This window comes from Castor canadensis, chromosome 14, assembly GCF_047511655.1.
Source record: "Castor canadensis chromosome 14, mCasCan1.hap1v2, whole genome shotgun sequence".
Classification (NCBI taxonomy): Eukaryota; Metazoa; Chordata; class Mammalia; order Rodentia; family Castoridae; genus Castor; species Castor canadensis.
The window spans coordinates 24014061-24033630 of record NC_133399.1 but is presented as its reverse complement, the minus strand read 5'-3'; the positions used below and the strand labels follow the sequence as shown (position 1 = coordinate 24033630).

The following is a 19570-nucleotide window of genomic DNA, read 5'->3' as shown; positions in this document are numbered from 1 at the left end:
CTGCTCAATGATCAATGGGTCATTAATGAAATAAAAGAGAAAATTAAAAGTTCCCTGGAAGTTAATGAAAATGAAAACACAATCTACTGGAAACTCTGGGACACAACAAAGGCATTCCTAAGAGAAAAGTTTATAGTCATGAGTGCATATACTAAAAGGACAGAAAGATCTCAAAACAATGACCTAATGCAACATCTCAAACTCCAAGAAAAACAAGATCAAACAATCCCAAAACAAGCAGAAGGAGAGAAATAATAAAAATAAGGGCTGAAATCAATAAAAAATAAACCAAAAAATACAAAGAATCAATGAAACAAAAAGCTGGTTCTTTGAAACAATAAATAAGATTGATAGACCCCTGGCAAATCTGACTAAAATGAGGAGAGAAAAAACCCAAATCAGTAAAATCAGAACTACAAAAGGGGAGGTAAAAACAAACACCACAGAAATCCAGGAAATTATCAGAGACTACTTTGAGAGCCTATACTCTAATAAATTTGAAAATCTTGAAGAAATGGGCAAATTTCTACATACTTATGACCATCCAAAACTGAACCAATAGGATATTAATCAACTAACTAGATCTATAACACAAAATAAAATTGAGCAGTAATAAAGAGTCTCCCAAAAAGCAAAAGTCAAGTACCTGATGAATTCTCTGCTGAATTTTATCAGACCTTTAAATAAGAACTAAAACGAACCCTCCATAAACTGCTCCATGAAATATAAAGGGAGAGAACACTGCCTAACTCATTTTATGGAGCCAATATTACTCTCACCCCAAACCAGAAAAGGCACCTCAAAAAGGGAGAACTATAGGCCAATCTCCTTAATGAACATCAATGCAAACATCCTCAATAAAATAATGGCAAACTGAGTCCAACAACATATCAGAAAGATCATACAAAACAACCAAGTTAGCTTTAACTGAGGGATGCAGGGGTGGTTCCACACAAGCAAATCAAGAAAGGTAATACAGCACATCAGTAGAAGCAAAGACAAAAACCACTTGATCATCTCAATAGATGCAGCAAAATCCTTTGACAAGATCCAACACCACTTCATGATAAAAGCTCTAAGAAAAGTAGGAATAGAAGGAATGTACCTCAACATTGTAAAGGTTGTATATGACAAACCTACAGCCAACATCATACTTAATGGTGGAAAATGAAACCATTTCCCCTAAAATCAGGAACAAGACAAGTGTGCCCAACATACCCACTTCTAGTTAACATAGTACTGGAATTCCTAGCCAGAGCAATTAGGCAAGAAGAAGGAATAAAATGAATAAAAATAGGTAAAGAAACTGTCAAAATATCCCTATATGCAGATGATATTATCCTATATCTCAAAGACCCAAAAATCTCTACCCAAAAACTCCTAGACAACATACACAGCTATAGCAAGGTGGCAGGATACAAAACCAACTTGCAGAAATCATTAGCTTTTCTATACACCAATAATGCACAAACTGAGAAAGAATATATGGAAACAATTCCATTTATAGTAGCCTCAAAAAATCAAATACCTAAGAGTAAACTTAACAACAAATGTGAATGACTTCTACAAGGAGAACTACAAACTCTTGAAGGAAGAGATTGAGGAAGATCATGGATTGGTAGAATCAACATAGTAAAAATGGCTGTACTACCAAAACCAATCTACATGTTTAATGAAATTCTCATCAAAATCCCAATGAGATACATCACAGAGATGAAAAATCTACCCTAAAATTCATTTGGAAACATGAGAGACCACAAATAGCCAAGGCAATACTCAGTAAAAAGAGCAATGCTGGAGGTATCACAATAACAGTCTTCAAAATATATTACAAAGCAATAGCATGGTACTAACACAAAAACAGACATGAATACCAGTGGAACAAAAGGGAGGACCCAGATATGAGTCCACAAAGCTATGCCCACGTTGTTTCTGACACAGGCTCTAAACATATACAATGGAGAAAAGAGAGCCTCCTCATCAAATGTTGTTGGAGAAAGTGGTTATGCGATCTGCAAAAAATTGAAAGTAGATTCATGTTTATCACCCTCTACTGGTGTCAACTCAAACAGATCAAGGACCTTAATATCAGACCTAAAACTCTGAACTTGGTACAGGAGAGAGCAGGATTCACTCTGAAGCTAATAGGTATAAGACTTCCCTCAATAGAACTCCAGAAGCTCAGTAACTAAAAGAAAGGATGGACAAATCTGACTTCATGAAACTAAAAGCTTCTGCACAACAAAAGGAATGGTCTCTAAACTGAAGACACCACCCACAGAGTGGGAGAAAATATTTTGCAGCTATACATCAAAGGACTGATAACCAGAATATACAGGGTACTTAAAAAACTAAAGTCTCCCAAAACAATGAACCAATAAAGAAATGAGCAACCGAACTAAACAGAACTTTCTCAAAAGAAGGAATTCAAATGGCCAAAACACACATGCAAAAAATGCTCACCATCTCTAGTCATAAAGGAAATGCAAATCAAAATCACACTAAGATTCTACCTCACCCCTGTTAGAATAGCCACCATCAAAAACACCACCAACAACCTGTGTTGGTGAGGATGTGGGGAAAAGGAACCCTCATACGCTGCTGGTTGGAAAGCAAGTTAGTGCAACCACTCTGCAAAAAAATGTGGAGGCTTCTTAAGAATCTTAACATAGATCTGCCATATGATCCAGCAATACCACTCCTGGTGATTTACCCAACAAAATGTGACACAGTTACTCCAAAGGCACCTGCACACCCATGTTTATTGCAGTGGTATTCACAATAGCCACATTTTGGATACAGGCAAGATGCCCTACTACTGAAGAATGGATTAAGAAAATGTGGTATTTATACACAATGGAATTTTACCCAGACTTGAAGAAGAATGAAATGTTATCACTGACAAATAAAAGGATGGAACTGCAGAACACTGTTCTGAGCAAAGTTAGCTAGGCTGAGAAGACCATTAATCATATGTTCTCCCTCATAATTGGACTTTAGATCTAGGGCAGATATAGCAATGTGGTTGGACTTGGGTCACAGGATAAGGGGAGAGCACATAGGGGAGATTTGTTGGTAGGCAAGAAACCCAAAACATGAAAGTATTTTATGTCCCCAGTGTAAAAGAACTTGTATAGAAACCTTAAAGCCACAGAAGTTAATATGAAAAGGGGATAAGGAACTACTGAAAAGGTGAGTTTGAGATGAATCAACTTGGGATGTAACACATTTGAACATGGAAGAAATGCTAGGAATCTCCCTGTATAGCTATCCTTACCTCAACTAGCAAAAATGCTTTGTCTTTCTTATTATTGCTTATGTTTTCTCTTCAACAAAATTAGAGATGAGGGCAGAAAAGTTTCTGCCTGGAAGTGAGGGCTGTTGGAGAGATAGTGAGGGGGAAGGGGACAGGAGGGACAAATGGCCCAAACAAAGTATGCTCATGTGAATAAATGAATAAAAAGAATGTGGAAGTTGACTGACACATAAATGTTTTCTGATTACAATCTATCAACTCTGAAACCGTGTTCATATATGCAGTCTTGCTTATCATATAGTCACTTAATTACTCTAGTTAATGGGAGTTTGTTTTATTATCTTACAATAAATAAAGGAGTCTGACTAATTTTTAAGTCTTCTGAAAAATAAAAGTCTATTTCCTATTCTCTATTATTTTCTTAATTTTGCTGGCTTTCTTTTGCTGGGGTAATGGACCTGGTATGTGTAATGTTCTTGATCTTAGGTCATGGATAATTTGAGTGTCTTTGCTGATGCACAGAAAGAAGTGAAAATCTTGGGAATCAATATTGAAAAAGGTCTAAAAGAGATTGAATTTATGATTAATGAAAAGTACTGCTAAATGGCATGGGTCTCCACAGTGATTATATTACTTCTGATAGCCATAAAAAACAAATAAAATGTCCTTTTTAAAAAGTAAAGGACAAGAAGTTAAAAATTGTCCTGTCAGGGACTGTGATGGTAAAACAGATGTCCTCTTAGGGCAGGTTGGAAAGAAAAATGTATAGATTGGCTATAGATGTGGGAATTTAAAATATCAGTGTGGTTATAAGATTCTGTGACCTTGTAAATGGTCAACAGTTTCAAGTAGATGGGCTGCAATTCTGGATCTTCCAGCAGTCCCATGATATGAGACATTTGCTAAATTGTGCACTCTTATATTTCTCTGACACTATTTGAAATTGAACAGAGTTGTGAAAAGTAAATAGGTAATTTGGTCCCCATCTCTCTGTATATATGTTGAATTCAAGTATTAACACTTGAAAATAATTCACCATCAGCAATATTTCTCAGTTTTCACAAATAATATCTTCCTCAATGTTTGTATTATTGGAGACCATGTTATTCTATACACACCTCCTTTAGACACTCAAGTGTTGTAGAAGTACAAGAATATCAGAAATAAAAAGTCCTGGTCATAGAATTTTTTTAAAAAATTAGAGAACAGTCAACTGCCCTATCCATTTAAGAAAAAAGTTTTGACACATATTAAAGGTTATTAAAAACCATTTAAGTACAACTTATTTTATTGTAAGAAACTGTATGACTTCCCTTAACATATGGAATTTGTAAACACTGTAAAATCCGGGATTAAATTATGTGAACATTAAAGTAAAACTGAAACTTTATAAGCAGAGAACATAGTGGTGAGCCACCAATCTCTTGGGACACTTTCAACTTTCTAGGACATTCTGATTTCCCTCCTTCAATGATATAAGAGCTCATAATTTTTTTTTGCTTTTTAAAAATATTTAACATATAATTCCTATCTATTTTACTTAAATGGACATATACATATATCACTAACCACAAATATACATTAATGTATGTTGTGTCTGTTGATTATATAAAGACCATAAATGACAAAATAATCTTTGAGCCAGACACTGGTGACACATGCTATAATCCTAGCTATCCAGGAGGCAGAGATACAGATGATCACGGTTCAAATCCTACCTAAGCAAATAGTGTTGCAAGACTGTGTCTTTAAAAAATCCATCACAAAGAAGGGCTGGTGGAGTGGCTCAAGGTATATGCCCTGAGTTCGAGCCCCAGTGTCACAAAAAGAAAGTTTCTTTGATTTTTTAAAAATGTGCACAGGTTTATTTGAATTAACCCTGTACAATATCATAAAATATCTGGCATATTAGGAAGCTCTTTCTGCATTCTGTTTTTAAATGAGAATAGTACTTCATTATTTTCCCAAATACAACACTTAAAATGTACAGTTTTAGGCTTTATCATGAAGGAATTCATCAGTGCACTCTGTTCAGTATAAGCCTTATTCCTACTTAATAGATTTTCATATCACTTTTTCCTGACACTTGTATAATAGCTCTCTTCCTTCAGCTAAAAGAAGGATATGAGAACATATTGTTTAGTCAACATACACTATTGTTTAATTGACATAAGAGGCAAAATAGAAAAGTACATGAAGTAATATAAACAGCACTTTAAATAATACAATTCTCCCTCCTCTATAATATAGGGAAAACAAATCTCTACTTTGTATGGTGGATATAAGGAAGTATTGCAAAAATATTTTAAATTGTCTGGTACTGTGAATTGTTTCTCTCAATATCATGAGTATTATATCCACCTGCAGATGTTACAAAATACCTAGATACTTTGGTCGCATACCAAACCAATTTAATCAAATTGCAACTGCACTTGAAGTTATTGTATCATTTCCTTAAACCACAGTTCAAAACAACTCTCTTAGTATATTTCCTAACATTTAGAAAATGTTCCATGATGTTAACTATTATTATTATCAAAAGGAACCATTACTTATATTAGTGTATAAACATTTCATAATATTTGCATAATAATTAATTTTACATAGACTTGAAAATAACTGATGAAATTTCTATTTTTGGTAGCTTAGCTGGATTTTATTCACCTCCACACATTTCACAAGATGCAGTGGTTTTAACTAACTTGGGTAAATTTTCTCCTTCATATTTTCATGACAGTATTGATTCATTTATTAATGAGGAGTCATCAAAATCAAAACTTTCCTAAAAAGTACTTAAACGTCTTCATGCAGTATAAAAACTATGCAATATCCTTAAAGTTACTAGTTTACCACAAAAAATTGTTTTAAGTCTCCCAGTGAAATAAATATACCTACCTCAAATGCTTCCCTCAATAATCATTAAATCACATTAATTATATGGATAAATGGGATATACTGTAATATATTAGCAATGTGTATTGATTATATTCACCAATCATTGTTTTGATGTCAGCATTTTTAGAGGCAAGGATGTTGTTTCTAACTTTATTATAAAAATACTTTCAAAATTCTTGTGCTTTCTTTCAGATGACAAAGTTGAGAATTTCTGAAGGTCAGTGAGATATAGTTCTATGATTTCCACCTAGATATACTCAATTTTTAATTAATCACCTACTTATTTTTTCCCAAAAAGAAGCTTGTCATTATCGCCTTCATTGTCTTTTCCTGAAAAGAAAATATACTTGTGTTTTTATCAATAATAATCCCCTTAAATCACAACAATGACTTTCATTTTGTATAGGAAATAAAATTAGCATTTGGCCGCAGAAGAGAATTCCTAGGGAAGGGAATCAGAACATGAACCTTTATATATATATATATACATATATATATATATATATGTTTTTATTGTTTATGTTTATTCATTTATTCATATGTGCACAGATTATTTGGGACATCTCTCCCCCCTGCCCCTTACACCTCTCTCTCCTCCCCACCCCCTCACTTCCAATTTTGTTGAAGAGAAGACATAAGAGATAATAATAAAGACATAGCATTTTTGCTAGTTTGAGATAAAGATAACTATACAGAGAGAGTCCTAGCATTGCCTCCATGTACATGTGTATTATAACCCTAACTGGTTCATCTCTACCAGACCTCTTCACACTTCCAGGTCACTTTCCCATAGTGGACTCTGTCAGTGTAAGATTACTTTATTCCCTCCTCTACAGTGGGCACATCAAACACTTTCAAGTTTTATGTTTCCTACCTTTCCTTATTCCTCCTGTATACGTCCAACCCCCTTAGCGTGCCAGAGAACATGAACTTATTGTCCTCATCCTGAACCTTCTTATGTATGCAGAAAGTGTGTAAATCCACCTTTTTCTTCTCATACAGATAAATGAAAATTGAAATAATAACCCAATCTACACAATACGTGTGCACACAGAGTAAGTTTGAAACTTAACAAAAATTTATAATTTTTTCAAAAATAGTGCCTTCCTTTACTTTTTCAACAGCTGAATCATTGATAAACATCAGTTTTCAAACTTCACTGGGGCACAGGTTGATATGAAATATTATATCCCACCCAGAGGTATAAATTTTAAATTCATCCTTCCTTTTGTACCTAATGTCTTTATTTCACGAGGAAAATATCAATACTAGGGCTTAAATTCAGGGACTTCATCTTGAGCCACTCCACCAGCCTTATTTTTGTGAAGGGTTTTTCGGGATAGGGTCATGCGAACTATTTCCTTGGGCTGGCTTCTGAACTGCGATCCTCCTGATCCACCACCTCTTGAATAGCTAGGATTGCAGTCATAAGACACAGGTTCCTGGCTATCTTTGAATAAGTAATTGATATAATGGGGTTAAGTAGATTATGCAGCCAATTCGTCCATGACATGGACAAAAGCAAGAGCCGATTTTTCTTTCTCTGTTTCCAGGAGACATTCCAGTACAGGTCAAAGATGTACACAGAAAACCATCAAGTGTATTGAAGTTACACTGACTATGGACAATTATTGTGAATCAATAAAATCTACTTAATTGGTAACACATTTTCATGCTCATAAAAAATGGTACACAAGGTGAAGGTCCAGGTAAACCTTAGATATGTGGTAAGCCATTTTAGACTTTCACCACATTCCAAGTTTCCAGTGTTTTGTGATAGTTGTATTTATCAGTAAACTCAATGTTTTCTTAGTGGCTAAATTAATGATGGGTAAAAAGCTACAATGAGTAAATATTTTTCTAAAATCATAATATCTGGACTATATCTTCTGTTTTTATTAAGCAGAATCTGCACAGAGATGGAGTGATTGCAACATTTTGTGTATGCTGCATCACGTCATATAGCAGCTTAAAATGCTCATTTTCTCATTCTCATCTCAGGGCACCACCATCTCTTCTGCTGTGGACAAATGAAAATATTATTTCCTATTCAAGATGAATTCTTTTGAGTTATTTTGGAAGAATTGTTACTAGATGGACCTCAAAGGTATTATCATGGTACATATTAAGGAACAGAGGATGTAGGTCCTTAAGCCCATGACTGCCTGGTGCCCAATGAAGACTCAGACTCTGTTCTCAGGATCATTATGAATGCAGGCTAAGATAACAGCTTCCTGAATTCCAGTGAAGTAGATATCAGTGTAATGAGGGAAACTTACATGATGTGTGATGGACATGGAACAGTCAATCTAAAGTGTATAAGGTGTATCTTATTATTTACAATTGTATGCCCATGCAGGCTTAACTGCCATATCTCATCATTAGCCAGGTTGGTCCAGGTAATACAAAGTAATGGAATGAAAATAATATTATGACAAACAGGTCACACTAAGCAGAGTTCACATACAAGAAAGGGAGGGTAAAATAAGGAAGTTAAGAAAGTGAATATGGTTGATATACTTCCTATACAAGAATGAATATAGAATCTTTAAACATATTGAAATCAACATAAGAAGGGGACTAAAGTAGAAAGGAAAAAATATAGGAGATGAACCAATTCAAGTTCTAATACATATATGGATGGAAATATCACAAGGAAACTCCCTATATAGATTTCTTAAACAAAAATGTCATTTCTTTTCTTTTACAATCAGAGAACAGAACAGGTGACAGTAGCTCATGCTTATAATCCTAGCTATGCAGGAGGCAGAGATCAGGAGGATAATGGTTCAAAGCCAGCTCAAGGCAAATAGTTCACAAGACCCTCACAAAACACCCTTCACAAAATGGCTGGTGGAGTGGCTCAAGGTGTATGCCCTGAGTTCAAGCCCCAACACCACAAAAAGAAACTCAAAAAATAGGAGGGTAGAACAGGTCCTGTCTAAGCATGTTGGTACTAGTTTGAGCAGGAGGGTGTAGGCGAGTTAATATGGTATAAATTCTGTGTATATCTTTATGTAAATGGACAAATGATATCTGTTGAAACTGTTCCAGGAATGGGGGGAGAGGGGATAAAGAAGAATGAGAGAGGGGTGAATTCAAGTATGATAAATTTGATATAAGAACTTTTATAAATGCCACAGTGAACCCCAAGAATTACTATATAAGAAAGAAAAAGAAAACCTTTCACATATTAATGTGGGAAGAAGAGAAAGTGAAAATAAAGGTTCACAAAAGTTTCTGCATTTTACCTCTACTGAGAAGGAGGTTCATATGTAATATTTATTTGTTTCATTTCATTTCTTCTAAGATAAGTTTGACTTATATATTCATTCATATCATGGTAAAATTAAATTTAAAAATCTTTATATACTTAAGATTTTATAAGTGTAGAGCTCAGTGGCATTATACTCATTGCAGTGCATACATCAACATCAATCTCCAGATTTTATCTCAAATAAAACTTATACCCGTTACAAGAAATAACCTACACATTTCTTACATCCTCCATCCTACTTATCCACATTCTATTATTCAACATGCTTAGAAATTAAAGTACTTACACAACAAAAATAATGTGATACAAGAAGAAATTTAGTGGGCTGGATGCTTATTTTTCTCTTTTCCATGCAACATTTAAACATTTTGCCACAGTTCTAAGATTTGATGGTTTTCACATGGATTCTGCTAAGAGCACTTTTAATGTCCCTGTTCCTCAGACTGTAGATAAAGGGATTCAACATAGGGGTGACCACAGTGTAAGTGATTGAGGCCACCAAAACATTTCTAGGATACTCTGATAAAACTGATCCAAGGTACATACCAATACTTGCCCCATAAAATAAACAAACAACTAACAGGTGAGAACCACATGTGGAAAGGGCTTTAAACCTCCCACCTGATGATGCAATTTTTAGAATAGAGGAAATAGTTTTATAATAAGAGAAAAGTATCCCTGAGATAGGAACAAAACCAAATACAACACCAGTAAAATACTTGGCAATGCTACTGGAGTTGTCAGAATAAACAAGATTTAGGAGATGAGAAGGGTCACAGAAAAAATTAGAAATTTCCACATCTTTGAAGTAGGGAAACTGTAAGGCAAACAAATAGTGCAGCTGGGCATCCAAAATGCTACACAAAAAAGACACTAAAAGTAAGAATCCACATAAGTGATGGTTCATAATGACAGAGTAATATAGGGGGTGACAGATGGCCACAAATCTGTCATAAGCCATCACAGTTAGAAGCATATCATCCATACTTCCAAACAGCATATAAAATGACATCTGTGTCAGGCAGCCTTCATAGGTGATGGTCCTACTGTCAATTTGGATGTCCACAATCATCTTTGGGACTGTGGTAGAGATGAAACAGATGTCAGCCAAGGACAGGTTGGAGAGGAAATAGTACATGGGGGTGTGGAGGTGGGAGTCTAAGCAGACAATCAGGATAATGAGTAGTTTCCCAAGCACGGTGATCAAGTACATGGTCAGGAATAGTCCAAAAAGTAATGGCTGCAGTTCTGGATCATTTGAAAGACCCATGAGATGAAATTCTGATACACGTGTTAGATTTTTTCCTTCTAAATTGCTTCTAAATAAATTTCTTATTTTCTTTGAAAATAAGAAAAAATGGTGAAATAAAGAAAGAAAATAATATACTGAATATAGTTACCTAATGAATCCTGAGTTAAATTATTGGATTTTATAAAACTTTATCAATATTTTCTCATTTGTGATAAATCCAATATTCTTGGAACTCTTTCATCATTGATTTCTCTGTTCCTTCAACATATACCTTCTTTGAATATATGCAAATGAATAATTCTAGAGAACCAACAAAATTAGAGATACCAAGGCCTTGATCACAGAAAATACAGCCTAGTCTTATATGAAATATGTGAATAATAATAGCATTTCCCATTTCATAAATCAATGATTATAAAGAATTTAATTAAAACCAAGGTTTAATATTTCTAATACTTACAATATTCCTGAAAATCCTACAAGAGATAGAGCTGTGTTATTATCTGAACACTAAATTACAGCTGATGATAATTTAAAAGCATGCTATGTGCCAGTTATTGCCAAAGGGTTTTTCATGACTCCTCAGTTACTGGTTTCCTTCCTTTATGCATGTAATTATGCATTCAAATTTGGGCTGTGCGAGTGCTGGAGTTTAGGCTGCAGCGATAGAGCACCTGCCTAGCAGTCGTAATGCCTTGAGTTCAAGTACCATAACCTCCAATAAAAGTATTTTAAACAATATTCCTAAACTTAGGAGAAGGAAGAGGGGGAAGAAAATATAATGGAGAGGGTTCAGATGTTCAAAATACCCTGTATTCATGTATAGAATTATCACAATGAAATACCCATGTATTATTAATGGAGGTTAATTAAAAAATAAAACAAGTGTAAAACTACATAAAAATTAGGGAATTTTAAGTAGTATTTTATATATAATTCTTTTCATTGATTTTGTTAGATTTCAAGCTTTATGAATATTGTTCACCTAACAGTATGTAATGCTGACATTATTTATTGCAAGTATGCTTTAGTGTACACTTCACTAGAAAATGAGTAAAATTAATGTAATGCTAAGAAAAACATAGGAATTATTCATTTTTACAGATATTGTCAACTTTTACCGATGTTGTCATAGAAACCCACTAATAAATCTGTTGCAAACACAGATATTTTTAAATGTTTTTTACATTTGTTATCATTTTTAATTTTTTTTTGCATTTTACATTATGTAGTGACCTTGTAAGTTTCTTTCATGTTTATCAGCTAACAAATGATATAATTTACAAGTGGACATTAACACCATGCACAACTCCAAACTCAAGGTTTGAGCTCTGAATTTCCTGGCCCAAGTCAATATATTGCCCAATTTTAGTGTATGTCTGTTGTATAGAATATTTGTTTCATTATGATTTTTTTCATGACACTGGAGTTTGAACTCAGGGCTTCACAGGTGCAAGCTCTAACACCATTTTGATGCTTTGAATCATGCATATAACATGTTTTGACCATATCCAACCCTATTACTCTCCCTTCCCCTTCCCACACAACTCCTACTATTCTCTTCTCTAAGGGTCACCCTTCTAGTTTTACATCATAATTCTACCTGTGCGAGAAAACTTGTAATGTTTTCTTTCCAAGTCTGGTTTATTTCACCTTAACATGATGATCTCCAGTTTCATCCATTTTCCTAAGAATATTATAATTTTGTTTTTCTTTGTAGATGAATAACAATAGACTCATTGTATACGTATATCACTTTTCTTCAACCATTCTTATGTTGGTGAGTACCAAGGCTGGTTTGATAACTTGTTTTTTGTGAATTCTGCAGTGGTAAACATGAGTATAAAAGCAACTTTGACTCTTTTCGGTGTATACCCAGGAGTGGAATATGGAATCTGGACTTATAGTTTTTGAGGACACTCCACGTTGATTGGCACAGTGCTGGGCTAATTTACATTCTCCAAAGCATTGGTTAAGGGTTGCTTTTACTTTCATAAATGACGACTTTTTTAGTTTCAGCTGCTCCTTTTTTTTTGATAAATAGACTGAGATCAGACGAAATCTCAATGCAATACTGATATTCATATCCCTAGTGACAAAACTTGAATATTTTCCATATAATTATTGGCCATTTTTCATTTCATGTCAATTTTTCCATGTATAGGGATTGCAGTTCTCTTATTTTAGCAATGGAAAGGCAATCTGGACTCACTATTTTGTCTGCTCACACTATAATTTAGAAACAGTACAAAAGAAGAAACAGAGTATAGTGTAAATAGACATAGAAGTTTCATTATTTTCAATATGACAAAAATACCTGATTTATGCACATATTTTTACAAAAGTTTTAAAACATTGAGAACTGAGGTGTGACTTAGTGGTAGAACTCTTACTTAGCTTGTCTGAAACCCTGGGACTGATCGCCAGCATTACAAAATAATTGTACACACCAGTTTTTTTAGTGTAATTTATTAATATATTTATCTGGTGATATTTTAAATATCCAGACTCTCTGGCCCAGTGTGATCAACATGACTGCCTGTGAAGTTCTTTCTTGTGCCAAGATAAGATCCATTGCTACTGAGTATTATCAGTCATTTAGATAAAGGGTCATTAATTTGACCTCATATTACTGCTAATAAAAATGAAAATCAATATGAAAATATGAAGAATAGGTAGTATTTGCTATGTAACTAATATTTTAGTGAGATATGAACTGTTACCTCTGAAACTTGAGTGTTTTGGTGTAACTACATGATTCCAATCTCCCACACATTCATTCCCCATAGGATACTACTGTCATGAACATAACTTTTTTCTCAGTTTGTCCACATCCATACTGATTTGTGTTTCACACAGGGTTTCCTTAAGAAATTACCTAGAGAGCCTCTGAAACTCAATCAGTATTAAACACAACTTGAAATAAACTAGTTTACACCAGCATTTAGGTTTAAGTCTTTGTAAAGTATATATGGTTACTTCAAATGACTTATATAATGATCCATATTACTAGAAGTAGAAACATGATTTAACGTGTCTCTGTATAATTAAGACCGTCCTTTTTTACATACTGTTGCTTCAATTGACATCATGAATTGAGAATTTCCCCAAATTATGTGACGGGAAAATGGTTATTTGATTCTCAGGAATAATTGATTCATACTCAGTTGAATTATAAATCATCTGAATTTGTTATCACAAAAATGCTGTCATTTTGAGCTACATACACTTTTTAATATGTATCATCAAAAATATCTTGGATATAACTCTGGTAATTGTCCTTTGAAACTTTCTAATAACATATAGGATAGCATTTCGCTTGTCTCTCTTTCTCTGGGGTAGCGATAAGGAAATCCATAATTTATTCTCCTATAGGGGATATGCTACCATAAGAAAAACGCTTGTAAATCAAACCACGACTCTGAGATCATACTGCTTAACAGATAGTAATGGAGGTAGGACAATACCGGCCATATCCACAACACATACGGTATGCAATATAGGTTTAGAAAGTTTTAAATATTTAGTCATTATGGTTGCTTAAAATAAATAACTCAATCATTAAGAACGTGGTCAGTTTATTTGTGATTATAGCAGTCACAGGACACTACAAACTTGGAACATAAAAATTGAAAAAAGTATTCAAGTCTAAGTAAGTTTTATCTTCCCACTAGTCTTTGCACCTATTTTTCTTTATTTTTATTACCATGAAAATTTCTGCACGTATATCTTTCCTAATTGAATGATTTTGATGCAATTTAAATAATTAAAGGGGCATGCATGAATAAAGTAGAAACAGAAAAGAGATATTTAATCTCTTCATTTCTACAATACACACATATGGTGAAACCACAATGATTTGGAGAAATTTGGGAACCAAAAATGTTGTATTTTTTGCTTGATAGATTTTTTTTCAGTGTTCATTCAACCCCCACACCCCAACAAGTTATTGGATTAAGAAAATCTGAAATGAAAAGTAGCCAGTCTTCACCAACATTCATATAATACAGCAGACAAAAATAGAGTATCTCCTAATTGGATCAACCATAAAAAAGACTCCCCATTTATCTTACTCTAACACTGCCTACCACCATTCAACTTTGGAACAGGATGAGAAATTAAAGACATTAAATTGCACAAATGATTTAACCAAGGAAGGATAATTATAGGTGTACATGTTTAATTTGGCCATCTCTACATTTTAAAATTAAAATGATTTCTAGGGGATCTACTGGTTAGACAGTTTTGATGTAATTCTCCTTCAGGCATTTCTGACATCCCAGGTTATCAGGTTGCTGATAAGCTGCTGATAATAGGATTCAGCTTATTTCGAGACCACAATGTACATGTTTCAGTCCAACAAATCCTTTCTTACAGAATGTGGTGACTGAATGAAGATACATGCTATGCTTATTCCAAAATAAATGACAAATCTGACAGTTAAGATCCTCTGATGTAGTTTTGATACATCTCCCCTGGAATGAGGTTCTAAGAAATGAGGGAAAATTTTTATAATGAGAGGACTGTATCCATGAGATTGGGAAAAACCAGATACCTGGAAAATTCTTGACAATGTTAATGGAGATGGTGCCTGAAAAAGAAAGAATAAGTGGTTGCAAAGACTCACAGCAGAAATCAGAAATTTCCACTTCTTTGAAGGTAAATTGTAAGGCAATAGAATTGTACAGCTAGGTATCCAAAAGGCTAGTCAAAAAAGGCACCAAAATAATCCACAAATATGAGCATTCACAATGCCAGGGCATGCAGGTGGTGACAGATGGCTATAAACTGGTCATAGGCCATCAAATTCAACAATATATCATTCATCCCACCAAGGCTGGTTCCATGTATTGGTATTGTGAATAGTGTTGTGACAACTACACATTTCTCTATAATAAAATGGCTTTTATTATTTGGGATATATACCGAGAAATGGTATGGCTGATTATGTGGAAGTTCTATTTCTATGTTTTTTTCAGGCACTTGCACACTGACTTCCATAGTGGCTAAAGTATTTTCTTTTATCAATCCAATTCATTCTCATTAAAAGATGTGGCAAAAAGATAGCTCTTATTTGTAATTTTTCTTCTGTATGCTCCATTGGGCTGCTAATTCTGGTTTGTTGTTTTGTATACTAAGTACCCCTGGTTATGGTTGAGAATTTTACTCCAAGGCAGGCTCAATAGTTCCCAATTGAGTCTCAGTCTTCTTATGTATTGCTAAGTTATTTTACATGAACAATTTATAATACATACTTTGACATTTTCTTGCTTCAGCTCCCTGAAGGATACTTAGGTTTATTGATCTTCTCTCACTAGGATTCAGTTGCAAGAAATGCAAAGAGAAAAGTACAGGAAATAATCTAAGCACATCTGAGAAGTTTCCTCACCTGTACAATGCAGATAATAATTCCATAGAATATAGTGTTGAGACAAAACTATATATTTCAAAATAAAACCCCTTAAAATCATACAAATTAATGGTTCTAAGATTTATTCACTAATATACTTACCTGTGAATTTTTAAGATTATTCAGATACCATGGCCTAAAATTTAAGCCTATGAAATCAGAACGTCTTCGTATTTACTACTTAGAATTCCTTTTTTAAACCAGGGATGAGAAAAACTACCTTAGAATGTTTCCTGGCATTGAGGAAATAGCCCATTAATATTACATATTCTTACTGTCAGAAATGGTAAGTATTTCTATTAAAATTTAAGCATTTAATAATGTGTGCCCCAGTATTGACATTATGTAGATATTTGTATTATTATCCATGAAATATGAATTTTAAGGACCTCTGCATAAATCAATTTTCCTGAACATCTGCCTCCCATAGTCAATTGCTATGTTGTATTTTGTGTTGATGTTTTGTTTTTAGTGTCTCCATGACATATGAATATGTATATACTTTTATTTAAAATTTACCTAAAATATATCTAAAAGCTCATTTAAACAGTCTATAACACATTTGCCCCTGAATTCTACTAATTCCATGAAGTTGTAGATTTTAACCTTTCTTGTAAGTACATGCAAATATTTCAGTTGGAGCACTGGGTCTTGGAATGATGTGAAATTTTAAAATGTGACTCAGCCCAATTCAGAAGCTTAAATACAGTCTTGTCTTCACACATCTTTTGCTGCTTTATACCCATGAAAATCTTTGCTATGATCATTGAATAATTAAATTTTGTAAATATTGCTAGAGTTTATTCATTTTTAATAGCTCAATGTTTATTTTATTTTTCACATTTAAATAGTTGAGCAGTATATATTCATTTTACAGGGCTATTCATTATATTTCTGAATATTCTTACAATATACCTTGGGTTGGTGAATCCTCCCACCCCATCTCTGACTCATCCCTCTCCATCCCCACTTAAAATGATTTCAACAGGTTTCATTGTTCTATTTTCAGATATGTGAATAAAATATATTGACCACACTCACCCTCCTTTAACTTCTATTCACACTCACCCCTCCCACTAATACTCACCCCCTAACCAGTCCTGTTTTACAGTCCTGCCCTTCATTTTTTAGGTGTATTTTCACTGTTGAAAGGGATTTCACCATAGTATTTCACCTGTGAATATACTGGATGTTAATCAGATTAAACCCCTTCATTACTCTCACTTACCCTTTCTCCCCACCACATATTATTCAACACCATTTCATGCATGTGTTATGTCATCTTCATACACAGAAACAATGTATTTCAATATTGTTCACTCTTTTCATCTCCCTCTTCCATGTGAGTCTACCTAAACAGTCAAACTATTACAAAAAATATTAAATATATGATCATACTTGCATTTATGTATGCATTTATCTTTAAACATTTGTGAGAAAACATGCTTGTCTTTCAGAACTTTCTTACCTCACTTAGCATGATGATCTCCAGTTCTACTTTTTTACCTGCAAACTACATAATTTGATTCTTCTTTATGGCCAAATAATACTCCATTGTGTACATATAACACATTTTATTAATCCATTCAGCAGTCCTTCAACATCTGGTCTGCATCCTTAGTTTGATTATTGTGAATACTGCTTTAATAATCATAGGAGTGCAAGTGTCTCTATTTTTATTGTGGCTTATGTTCTTTCAGTTATACGCACAAGACTGGTATCATCGGATTGTACACTAAATCTAATTTTAGCTTTTAAGCAATCTTCATATACTTTCCATCATGGTTTTACTAATTTACAATCCCACTACCATTGTACAAAAGTTCTAGTTTTGCTGGATCTTCACCAACATTTGGTGTTTGTACTCTTTTTTTTCTACAATTATAAGACAGACTTTAATTTTAAAAGCCAAAATATTCATGTACAAAAAAGGCTCACATATTTCTACAAAGGTTTGTAAGACAGAGTGGTCTGCTGAATGTTTCTGCTACTTGGGTTACCCTTACTTCATTTAGATAATTCTTTTTTATTGTTGTGGTGGGCGGACACAACATTCATTGTGGCATTTACAAAAGATTTTACAATGTTTCAAATATATCATATTTCAATTCACCCCCTCCACCACTTCCTTTTATTCCCCCCTCCCCTCTTTCTTGGAATGGTTTCAGCAGGTATCATTTTTGCATTTACATACATGTGTGCATGTGTATACCATATTCACCCTCATACTCCCTTTCCCCACCATGACTCCCTTCCCACTGGCACCAACCTCACCCTGGCCAGACATGGTGCACCCTCCTGTTCTCTGATTTTGTAGAAGAAAAAGAAAAAAAAATGACATTTTTCCTTGTATTAGATAAAGGTAGCTACAAGGAAGTTTCCTTGTGATAATTCCATGTATATATGTATTATAACCCTATTTGATTTATCTCCTCTAATTTTCTTCATTCTACCTTAGTCCCTTTCTTATGGTGGTTTCAGCCAGTTAACGAATTCTATATTCATTCTTGTATAGAGTATGTCAACCATATTTATCTTCTTAGTTTCCTTCTTTTACCCTACCCCTCTTCTATGTGACTGCTTCCTAGTTTGATCAGTTTTTCATAATATTTCTGTATTTGCATTATAGTCTACATATGTCCTTCTGAGACTGGTTAACTTCACTTAAGATGATGTTCTCCAGTTCCATCCATTTTCCTGCAAATGACAATATTTCATTCTTTATTGAGGCTAAGTAAAATTCCATTGTATATAAATATCATATTTTCTTAATTCATTCATCAGTGTTGAGGCATCTTGGCTCTTTCTATAGCTTAGATACTGTCAATGGGGCTGCAATAAACATGGGTGTGTAGGTGCCTTTGTAGTAACCTGACTCACATTCCTTCAGGTGTATCCCTAGAAGTGGTATTGTTGGATAAAGTGACAGTTTTATTTTTAGTTTTTTGACAACCCTTTATGCTGTTTTCCATAGTGGTTGTACTAATTTAAACATTCCTGATAGCCATTCTAATTAGAGAGAGATTAAATCTTATTGCAATTTTCTATGCATTTGTTTTATGGACATGGATGTTGAACACTTCTTTATGTATTTATTTGCTATTTGTACTTCTACTTTTGAAAATTTTCTATTCATTTCATGTGCCCATTTCTTCATTGGGTTGTTGATTCTTTGGGAGTTAAGTTTTTTGAGTTCCCTGTAGCTTTTGGTTATTAGATTCTTAATACATGTATAGCTGATAAAGATTTTTCTCCCATTTTGTGGGCAGACTCTTAAGTCTAGTGACTATGATGTGCAAAATCTTTTTAATTTGTTGCAGTCCATTTGTCAATCCTTTCTCTTAAATGCTATCTATTGGGTTCTACTGAGGAAGTTATTTCTCATGCCTGTATGTTCCAGAGTTTTCCCTGTTCTTTCCTGTTGTATTTTCATATCATACATTAAGTACTTTATCCACTTCAAATTGACATTAGTACCGG

At 33.9% G+C, this 19570-nt stretch overlaps 1 protein-coding gene across 1 annotated transcript; it reads right to left on the bottom strand.

Moving 5' to 3' along the window:
* Window positions 1–9807: 9807 nt before the first annotated feature.
* Window positions 9808–10698, bottom strand: LOC141416179 (olfactory receptor 7E24-like). Its single transcript, XM_074053275.1, has one exon. The coding sequence runs from the start codon at window positions 10696–10698 to the stop codon at window positions 9808–9810; it is 891 nt and encodes a 296-aa protein (XP_073909376.1).
* Window positions 10699–19570: the final 8872 nt, after the last annotated feature.

Bases quoted from the DNA above. Each gene is read 5' to 3' on its own strand.
- LOC141416179 (XM_074053275.1), bottom strand. From the start codon at position 10,698: ATGGGTCTTTCAAATGATCCAGAACTGCAGCCATTACTTTTTGGACTA.